We start from the raw sequence: 11600 nt of genomic DNA, 5'->3' as shown, positions 1-11600 counted from the left end.
ATAGGCCCCTGAGGCATTGTACCAAGGATGCTGGCGGCATTTCCTCGCTGTATCGCAATGCTGATACGTTGTGCGAGGTAGCCGCCAGCTCTTCGGTCACCAGTTACGTCAACCAGACGCTTCGCGATTTCTGCAAACAACTTATGCGCGCTGGGACCCCATGGACCTAGAGTTTCAACTCCAAATGGTACAAAATGGTACTCTCTACCGAGGCTCTTATATTTGTTACGTCTTAAAATTAATTTACGTTTTAATTTTTGATCTCAATTTTACTTTGACATGTAAATCGCCTTTGTTTTTAATTTTAATTTTGATATTAATTTAAATTTATTTTCATTCTTAAAATCAATTTTAATTTTAAACGTATTTCTAATTTTAATTCGACATGCGCATAAGCTTTTGTTTTAATTTTCAATTATAATTGTATATTTAATTTTAAGTTTTATTTTAGTTTTGATCTCAATTTTAACTGTATAATTCTAATTTTATTTTGACATGTAAATTGGCTTTATGAATAAATGAGTATGCGTATAACCGACGGTGGCGGTCAAAAGATTAATTGTGTCCCAAAAATGGAGAATCAATGCACAGGTTTTATTACATTTTGTTACCTTTATGCTTTGGTTTTGGTACTTTACTGGATTGATATATTATACCTGTTACCCACTAAACTAAACCTTGATAAGTCCAAAAATTCTAGGGGATAAACTATTACTTATACAGATATAGCGCATAATTATTTTCCATCGTATTTTCACGGAAACGTACGAACGTGCCTTCCTATTTCAGTCAGTCTCGATACAAAAAGGACTGAGATTGACGGAAGTAGCATGACAAATACGAACGTTTCCGAGAAAATACGATGGAAAACAATTATGCACTACATCTGTACCCACTAAGCCTTGATAGGTCCAAAAAGTCTAGAGGAAAAACTATTAAACAAAAGTTTTAACTTCATACCTTAGAAAATAGGTTTAACTAATGGATGTACTTTTGTCTTTTAAATCGTTATAATAAGCAATTTTTTTTTTAACTAGCAATATTTTTAGCTCTTGAATCATATTTATTAATTACCTTTATAACCCTTTAACGCCATCGACCTTTTTAATAGAGATGCCACGAATATTCGGTATTCGTCTTATTCGGCCATTTTGCCGATACCTATATTTTGAATACCTGTTGCACCTACCTAAAAAGAAAAATTACACAACAAAAATAACCAAAAACTGGTATATTTAAAATGTATTCTTGGAAAGTTGTTAAATACGAAGATCCTTTTTGAGCATTTGTTTAATTACAAAAAAAAATATTTTTATCATGGGTCTGATTTGATTGACTCTAACTACATTCATTAGTTCTGTTGTTTTCATAATAATTGTGACACAAAATGTTCGCGTGTCGTGCCGAATATTCGGCGCTTCAGCAGAGAGAGGGGCCGAATATTCGGTATTCGGCCGAAACCACTATTCGGGGCATCTCTACTTTTTAGTCTTTAGTTTATTCTTTTGTTCTTGATCTGGTATTAAACACTGGCTTACTAAAAGGCTAATTGAAGGTAAGTTGTAGTAGTAAAAACGGAAAATGGTACGCAAAGTATGAATAACCTAAAAAATAATTACCAACCTTTGACAATTATTATAAAAATAGTTTTTTTTTATTAACAGTGTAAACTTAAACAAAGTTATTTCAATGCAGATTATGCCGAAAATTCTATCACAGTCGATAAAATATTTATTTAAACACCTTAAAATAAACTTTTAAAGCAAAGCTACTTCAAGTTAAAGTTACTGGTATAAGCAATTTAGTAATTTTGAACGCATTCTAAATATAAACTATATTCTGACATTTATCTGCATCGATTAACAATAATAAACAACTCTCGCTTTTTAAGGTAAAGCTAAAAAAAAAAACAATGGGGCGGATACGACACACTGGGCAAGTATGGGTTAAAAAAATGACACTAGCTATAGTCTGTATTTTTACTATCTTTAGGTATTTAAAAAAGAGTAAACAAAATCTACCCTCAATGGCTTCTAAAGCCGGTTGAGGGTAGATGAAAACATTACATGATCAAATAATGTAGGTTAAAGTCAGGTCGTTCAGTGACAGAACCAGGTGGTTTTGTATTTAGTTGGTTAATCAATAAATGTTATAAGTACCCGAAAATGTACAAATTATTTGTTTACTTTTATTTAAGTACCTAAAGATACAGAGTATAGTCTGATGAAATGTATTAAGTATTAAAAATAATCTAGGCATGGTAAACTTAAGAGAATTCCGAGTTTTCAACATTTGGGTTGGGAGAGTTGAAGCTTTTTGTATCACATAAAGAACTTTATATCACATGCCACAATGAACTTTATTAGAATTTATTATGGTTGAATTTACGCTGTAACTTTGCCGGCTATAGCCGACGGTGGCGGTTAAACTTTGCTATACAAATACAACAATAGGTACATTGGTAACATAAGGGGTATTAACTATTTTCGACAAATTCATTTCTCCCACCCTTAGAGCATTTAGTCTGGAGATGTCATCGCTGTCATTTTCTTTACGAAACAGTCTGCCGATTTTTGCGGGGGAGGCTACGTCAAATGTATTGCTATTTCTACATGATTTGTAGGTAACGTACAAATAGCCATGTCAGTTCATACAAAAGTCAGAGGGGTAAGGTCTTAAAGGCGACTCCAGTTATTAAATGCTCTAAGCTCCCACCTGTACAAGTCTCTGGATTCTGCCTAAATTTTATTTTCTTAAGCCAAATGTAATTTAAAAAATAATATTAAAAGATGTTACATTTATTATTTACTTGGGCCGTCACTGTTAAAAGCTATAGGAAGCAATTAAATAGGTATCTTAAACCCTCATAAATTAAAATAAAATTTTAATTCATAACATTTTTACAGAAATTGTGACGAAATTAATTAGATTTGTCCATTGGCCTTTATTAAACTAGGAATAATTTAAAAAATATCTATGGCATTCATGTTTTTTTTTAATAGGAACGGCAGTGCAATTTAGGCGCCACCAGTAACATAACATTTCTAAAGTTTGGCCCAAACTTCAGCACCAAGGGTTTAATATTATCAAACCAACAATTTGGCAAACTATATCCAAACTATTGTCAGTTATGACATATCGTCAGGTGACAAGCAAAACTCACTAATTACTACCACAAGTTAATAGGCATAGTGAACCATATTATTACCGGAATAAGGTTGATTTTTGTTTCATGTTTTCTTAGTAATTAGTGAGTTTTGCTTGTCACCTGACGATATTGTAAACCTCATTGTAAAGACTAAGGTTCAAAGAGGGTGTTTATAGTCAACTGTCTCATTTGAAAAAGGGTCATTCCATGAGCTGTCCCGTACAAACGCATATATTACAATACAATAGAATATAAATACTCTTTACAGTACATATGGTGCTACTTTCCCGCACTAGTGGGGGAAAGAGCACTTTCCGTGCGTATGTCAAATTTAAAGGGCCATATGTACTGTAAAACGTTGTACGATACATGTGCGAATAGGTAATTCGCAACTCGTGTCGATTTATATTGTCAAATTACGCTATCATGAAACATCTCTGAAATAGCCAATAGATCCTAAGAGTCTGATAAGAACACTGAAGGTTGACGTATATCTTCAGGTGACAACCAAAACTCACTAATTACCACCACAAGTTCATAACCATAGTGAACCATATTAGTAAATAAGGTTGATTTTTGTTTATTGGGTATTTTTTAGTAATTAGTGAGTTTTCGTTGTCACCTGACGATATATTTTGAGGATCGGTTTATTCAATTGTAATTCTTCTGGCTCTTTCTACAGAATGGTTCCCTTTTCCCCGTTAAATTCTTAGATATTTTTTTAAAGATATGTTCAAGGAAGTCACCCTGAAGACACAAACAGAGTTCATAACCATAGTGAACCATATTAGTACTGCAATAAGGTTGATTTTTGTTTAATGGGTATTTTTTAGTAATTATTGAGTTTTGGTTGTCACCTGACGAAATATTTTGAGGCTGAGTTTATTCAATTGTAATTCTTCTGGCTCTTTCTAGAGAATGATTCCCTTTTTCCCGTTAAATAATTAGATTTTTTGTTGATATGTTCAAGGAAGTCACCCTGAAGACAGAGACAGAGTACATGCACCGCAAATAAAGCTGAAATCTCCTTACCTCAATTTTTTGTTTAACATTCAGTATTTATAAGCTTTTTGGTACAGTCAGATCTTCAAGATGCTTAAATACGGAGTGTATAACTTTCAGAAATGTTTACAGTATTTAATCGACCTAAAAAAAGATCTATTCGAACTTATTTTATAACAACATGTCATAAGCACAGGTTCAATTGTCTTAACATGAATGTTTACAGTTCTTCTAGACAGGAATAATCACATTTCAATTTGCATTGTCAAATGAAACAGTTGCTAAACGATTTGTTCAAAATAATCACAAATTTTTCTCGCTGCGTTGCTTGTTCTACTAGCGGTGGAGCATCGGAACAGCTCTGGCCAATTCACGCCCTAATCTGAAAGAATTAGGGAGTTTATGTTGTATTTAAGCTTTCGACTATTCAGGGCCATGAAATAAATTATAAATGGCCTAGATGAATTGACCTTCTATGACAGATCTTTATAATTTGATACAAAAAAACCATCTGGTGATTTGTATGATCGTTAGAGTTACCCCATAGGTCAATACCGTATCTAAGAATCGACGAGACAAGACCATGATAAGTCCAAATCAAACAGATTCACTTAATTTTCTCAATGCGAATATGAACGGTTGTCTTGAATAAAAATGTTGATAATATTTGTTATTTCCAATTTTCAACCGAATCACGCAAGATCTTAAATAAGATCAAACCTCCACATGTTCCATGTTTATTAACGGAACGTAGTTCATATACAATAAGACAATTAAGAGTAAAAGTCCTTTTAAATTTGACGATGCATGTTGCAGATGACATATGTGAACGTATACATTTTATTTTGACGAAACCTGAGGTGGATGAGCTATCTGTATGATGACGAAGCCTGCGCTGTGGATCTGAAGGTACCTATGCTGTTATTATTATGTTTTTCTTTTTTGGGTCAATTAATTATTTTTTATTAAGAGTAATAGTGATTGATGTAGATTAATAGGTATGTTCGGTAGCAGCAGTCTAAGCTATTTGTTAAATACTTACCATAATTATCCTCCCAGTGTTGCCAGCTTAACTGGCGGTGGAGGCGTAGCGGGACAGCTCTGGCAACACCATGCCCACGGCCTGGAAGAATTGAGCGATCTATGTGAGCGTGTTTACAACGCCGTCCGGTGCTCGCATGATTGTTAGTGTGTAAACTGAGTGGACGCTCAACATGGCAAAAGGAGTGAGTATTTGAACTTCGAATTACAAACGTGCAATCATGAATCTAGTATATAACTGGATCAGGCATGAGGAGTGGGGGGAAATGACCGAACAGTCTTATATAACTTTCAGTAGGAGTAGCAGCGAAAGAGATTATTATTTGTCCTTGTCACAGTCTCACATTTATTTTATTGCCCACCGTAAATTTAGTATGGATTATGGTAAGCAACAAATAAATTTGACCAATCATAGTGTCGCATTGCGTATGTTTTGTCCCTCACGGAGGCACGCGTATAGCACTTCTATAGGATCCTACCTTCTATGCGTGCAATGAACGATTGTGGGATTGGGTACCGCCAACTATTTTGTAAGCTTCATATTGTAAAAGGTGATTACAATTGACGTATAACGATAACACACAACACGTCCCACCGTGTCGCACCCGTGTGAGGATAAAGAACTAATTCCTCATTGCAACGCCTCATTGAGGTACCTTTTGGATACCTCCGCACCGCAGGGACAGCGCGGAGGTTATGTCGGACTTTCACCGACTAAAAACCTCCCAGTTGTCCTCCTCGGCGCATTTCGGATGGCTCTGTGGCCAGTGCCGTTCTAGCGTTATGCCCCTTTGTGGGTCCCCTCTTTTTTTCAGTCGCAGTCCCTAGCTGCGACCGTCTCCGACCCCGAGAACCCCTTTTAGTCGCCTTTTACGATAGGCAGGGGATACCGTAGCCGTATTCTTACGCCCGGGCTACAGGCTCCTCTTTAGGTGCTTAACCTCAATATCGGCGGCATACCTCATTGTCGGCGCGCTCCTCGTCGCTCTGATACTGCACGTCCAGCTCCGAGCTGTTCACGCTGTTCTCCCAGTCTTCAGAGGAGTCTACCGAGGATGCGTCCAAGTCCATTTCAGCTGGAAAAGAAATTCGCTCAATATTAGGTTAGGTAGGCTATAAGTTGGGGACATCGGAACAAAATTAACATGAGCCTTTTAACGATGCATTTTCCGGTCAATTGTTGCCACGTGCTAACCCTCTGATGTACGTGGCTCATACGACTCGTACATATTTTATTGTATGCTTGAGTCGTTCTCGTCTTTCCTCAAGAAATCGTAAAGTTAAGAGAATCAAAAGCTAATCTTTACGCTGTACCTTTAAAGATGGAATAGACATAGAAATACTACCTACACAATGTTTTGAAGCATTACATTGGCATTGATGGCGAGCGTGGCGTGGCGTGCCGGAATTAGTCTACCCAATATACACTAGATGGCGTTATTACGACTGGTGCACGCGAACGTTTGTTCATCGTAAAATCCATAAAATACTTTAGACCCACTGACTTAATTTTAGACCTAACAAAGAGCTAGAATAGAAACAGAGTAGAGCATTCATTCTTGGTCTTTTAGTGTAAAGAAAAGTTCGTTTACAACGTTTACACCACGAGCAGATGCAACCCAAGAACTAGGATTCTAGAGCATAATGCTCTAGAGATGTTTAGATCAGGCGAACGAGTGCCCGTTGCTCATTCGTCTGGCGTCTGTGGATTGTGTGCACCATGTCTGGCTATCTCGCTCAGCGAGCATGTGTCTCTGTCACTCACCCATGAAGGCGTGGCTGTCGAGCCGCCTGGGGCCGGGCACGGCGGGCAGGCGCAGCGCGGTGGCGTTGACGGCCAGCGCGGCCGCGTGCCGCCCCGACCCCGACGCCGACGCTATCTCGCTCAGCGAGCACGTGTCTCTGTCACTCACCCATGAAGGCGTGGTTGGCGAGCCGCCTAGGGCCGGGCACGGCCGGCAGGCGCAGCGCGATGGCGTTGACGGCCAGCGCGGCCGCGCGCCGCCCCGACCCCGACGCCGACGCTATCTCGCTCAGCGAGCATGTGTCTCTGTCACTCACCCATGAAGGCGTGGTTGTCGAGCCGCCTGGGGCCGGGCACGGCCGGCAGGCGCAGCGCGGTGGCGTTGACGGCCAGCGCGGCCGCGTGCCGCCCCGACCCCGACGCCGACGCTATCTCGCTCAGCGAGCACGTGTCTCTGTCACTCACCCATGAAGGCGTGGTTGTCGAGCCGCCTGGGGCCGGGCACGGCCGGCAGGCGCAGCGCGGTGGCGTTGACGGCCAGCGCGGCCGCGTGCCGCCCCGACCCCGACGCCGACGCTATCTCGCTCAGCGAGCATGTGTCTCTGTCACTCACCCATGAAGGCGTGGTTGTCGAGCCGCCTGGGGCCGGGCACGGCCGGCAGGCACAGCGCGGTGGCGTTGACGGCCAGCGCGGCCGCGTGCCGCCCCGACCCCGACGCCGACGCTATCTCGCTCAGCGAGCATGTGTCTCTGTCACTCACCCATGAAGGCGTGGTTGTCGAGCCGCCTGGGGCCGGGCACGGCCGGCAGGCGCAGCGCGGTGGCGTTGACGGCCAGCGCGGCCGCGTGCCGCCCCGACCCCGACGCCGACGCTATCTCGCTCAGCGAGCACGTGTCTCTGTCACTCACCCATGAAGGCGTGGTTGTCGAGCCGCCTGGGGCCGGGCACGGCCGGCAGGCGCAGCGCGGTGGCGTTGACGGCCAGCGCGGCCGCGTGCCGCCCCGACCCCGACGCCGACGCTATCTCGCTCAGCGAGCATGTGTCTCTGTCACTCACCCATGAAGGCGTGGTTGTTGAGCCGCCTGGGGCCGGGCACGGCCGGCAGGCACAGCGCGGTGGCGTTGACGGCCAGCGCGGCCGCGTGCCGCCCCGACCCCGACGCCGACGCTATCTCGCTCAGCGAGCATGTGTCTCTGTCACTCACCCATGAAGGCGTGGTTGTCGAGCCGCCTGGGGCCGGGCACGGCCGGCAGGCGCAGCGCGGTGGCGTTGACGGCCAGCGCGGCCGCGTGCCGCCCCGACCCCGACGCCGACGCTATCTCGCTCAGCGAGCTCTGCGCTGACACGTCCGCGTAGCGGATGAGCATGTGTTTCTGAAAACAATATCGGGTGACTGCTATGGTTATTGGCCACTGCGTAGATTACTACCCACTCCACTCCTAACAATAAGACTTCTTTTCGGTTGTTTCTTTCTGATTTGTTAGGAAAGGCCAATTACTAATGTAGTGGCCAATAACTAATAGCAGTCACCCTCTTTAGAAGTGAAAATAATGGGTAAAACCCACAGAGGTGCGACAGTATCTCGCACGCGAGATAGACTACCCACCCCTCATTAATTAATATGTCTAAACTTAGAACAAGACGGGTTTAATCTCACGGACCACATATGTCGGCTATTGTGTGCGGATCTCAGCCAGGTACAATTCTGGGTAGAAACATCATCATCATCAGTTGTTCCCTCAATGCTGAGGATTGTGACATCATATCGTAATGTTGCTGACCAGTCTCTTCCATAGGCTTCTGTCACCCGCCATATGCATGGCTTCCTGCAGATGTAGATGCAACGGTGTAGTAACTTGTGCACTCCATCTAGCGGGTGGTCTGCCGCGAGTCCTCTGGCCCTCAACTTTGCCCGTCATAGTCGTCATTTCTGGGTAGAATATTAAAAAAAAAACTTACAGGATGGTCAAGCTCACAGATGGGGTTGTCCCTCATGTCTATCATTTCTAACACTTGCAGGGAATTTATGTCGAAGTCCTCTGGTAAGCTGGATATCTAGAATATTATAATGTAGATTAGATGACAGAATTAATAATAACAGACTTAACCTAGTTTATAACTATTCTTATCCACATTAGTGGCCTCAACTATATATCATTCATCTTATTCTCTTACCCCCTTATAAAACTTTACATTTAGTTAATTTATCTTTTATCCCTTTCTTACAAATACATAAGTCAAAATGACAGATAAAGTCAAACAATTCATAGCTAATTCAGGCCAGTAACGTGTTTATGAATATCACTATTAGTTTTTAACTTAACCTTACCTGGTTATTATTAAGCTGTAGAAACATGAGATCACCGCACTGCAGCACGGACATCGGGAATTCCCTGAGGTTGTTGTGCCGCAGATTACAGTGTACCAGGGCTTCTAGGGCTCCAAGGGTGTTCGGTAAGTTCTCAATCTCATTGTGCTCTAGGGTCAGCCACCTGGAATGTGGGAAGACTTGAAATATTGTGCAGAATTGGTGTTGTATATACATCTATGTTAGTATGGTCATACCTTCAGTTAGAAGAACAGTTGTTAAAAGTAAACCAAAAAGAGGATAATAGTATTTTATATTTTATTGTAACTAAGTGCATTTCAAACACAATCTTGTATTGTTGATGAATAAATATGATGATGAGTATAAAATACTAATACTGTTTTGAACACAATTTTAAAAGCTTTGTTTTAGTTATGTATACCATTTTTTTTAAATGTTACCTCAAATTTCGTTTTTTTTTTATATTAAGTCTAAAAATAACTTCTTCTTTCTCCTGGCTATGTTCCCATATCACTTGGGGTCAGCCCTCCTCGTACATTTTCACCACAATAATCTATTTTGTGTTGTCCCTGCATCTACATTATTGTCTAAAAATATATTTGTCCTTAACCACGACGAAATAATTTTAATGTATGAAGTGTGTGTTTTGTTTTGTATTTGTTAAGTGAATAATTGTAATTAAAACACTTGTTAATAAAATCTATAAAATCCTTGCCAACTAGTTTCCGACAGAAATTCAATGTCAAGTTCATCTTACGTTAAAAATAATTCTCACCTCAATTTTGACAGTTTGGTCATCTCCTCCGGTATAGTTTTGAGTAGATTTCCTCGCGCCCCGAAGGTATCCAACTTACTGAGGTTCCCAATTTCCTTTGGTATCTCCCGAAGCCCTATCCTGTTGCACCAGAACGCCTCAAGGTTCTCCAGTTCACCAATCTCGGGAATCAACACTTGTAAAGGATTGTAACTCAAATTTAAGTTCACGAGGTTTTTCAAGCTCCCTATCTCCGGTGGCAAGGAACTTATGTTGTTATAATCAAGGGTCAGCGTCGTCAAGTTTAATAACTGTGTTAATTCCACTGATATTGTTGTTATTTTGTTTCTATGTAGGTAAAGATGCTCGACTTCGTAACAGGTATACAAAAGGCTGGGAATTTCTGTGATATCGAACGCATTGAGGCTCAGTCTTGACTTTTTTTTTACTACTGCTGATTCTATTATGGCCAATATGTGATTATCACGAATAAATTTTAATATTGAACTCATTTTTGAGTTATTTTGGGTACATTTCAAGAAACTATTGCGTTTGAATTTGTTGTGTAAATGACAGGTGCATTCGGTGCATTGCAGTGGAGTTGACAGTAGGACAGTTTGACATTTTAAAGAAGTATTTTTCTTATGCTCAATGCGAAAATACTTTATACGTTTACGAAGTTACGAACATAGAAATTGTAGGATATTCATATAGTTTGTCAAAGGACTGTCTCATTTCAATCACAGACAGAGATAATCTTTGTCTTACACTAGTACTAGCACCCAAAAGAAAAGGATGAGTATAGTTTTCCTGGTTCTTACTGACTGACAAAGTATTGGTTTGACCAACTATAGTAACTTTGTGAAATGTCGGTTTCATAATGAAGAATGATTAATTTATTGCGTTACCAAGTGGATAATGAGTGATGTACATTTTACAAAATTATTTTAATCGTAAGGCCAAGCGCGCACCACGATAATATATCGCAGAAAATTCATTGCGCGCACTGCGATGAAAAAGTCGGCGATTTGTTCATTCTCAACATGGATTTCGCACCAGTCGTTTGTCATGAAACGTGTCTTTAATATGCGATCGCTGTATGACTTTGAGCATTTGGTGATCCCCGTCTATTTCCATAATTAAATGGTCAACATCTAGCGTCTCATTTTGAGACTCCATTGGAGAAGCAGGTGCCGATATGTTGAGGCTTGGAGAGCGAAATGCCGACTGAGGTCCGGCCGGGGTGCGATTTTATTATCGCAGTGCGCGCGGGGCCATACAACTCCGCATGCTGCAATTCACTTTGCGACAATCGCGTCGCGAGCAATCGCGGAAAAACGTGACAAATCACAATTTTAAAATCGCTGCGATTGTTTTGTCGCATATGCGCGCACTGCCATATAAACACATACGTTACATTTCTGCGACTAAATTATCGCGCGACAAAAAGTCGTGGTGCGCGCTTGGCCTAAGTGGTTAAGAACACCTAAAAACCTTCTTGAGGTTTTTAGAAAGTGTTGCTAGGATATTGTGATCATTAACTACCAAATACAAAAATAAGTGATTTGTCATTATTAAATT

General features: G+C 41.1%; 1 protein-coding gene across 1 annotated transcript; it reads right to left on the bottom strand.

The window, feature by feature from the left end:
• Positions 1-440: 440 nt before the first annotated feature.
• On the bottom strand, positions 441-10605 carry LOC134801761 (leucine-rich repeat-containing protein 1). The gene is made up of 7 exons (XM_063774357.1): positions 10041-10605; positions 9266-9428; positions 8896-8991; positions 8141-8309; positions 6152-6267; positions 5193-5291; positions 441-4532 (listed from the first exon to the last, which is right to left on the bottom strand). The coding sequence occupies exons 1-6, from the start codon at positions 10529-10531 to the stop codon at positions 5220-5222; spliced, it is 1107 nt and encodes a 368-aa protein (XP_063630427.1). The 5' UTR covers positions 10532-10605; the 3' UTR covers positions 441-4532; positions 5193-5219.
• Between the last annotated feature and the right edge of the window lie 995 nt (positions 10606-11600).

This window comes from Cydia splendana, chromosome 23 (assembly GCF_910591565.1).
Source record: "Cydia splendana chromosome 23, ilCydSple1.2, whole genome shotgun sequence".
NCBI lineage: Eukaryota > Metazoa > Arthropoda > Insecta > Lepidoptera > Tortricidae > Cydia > Cydia splendana.
The sequence above is the reverse complement of the archived record's forward strand: the minus strand, read 5'-3'. Positions and strand labels throughout refer to the sequence as shown.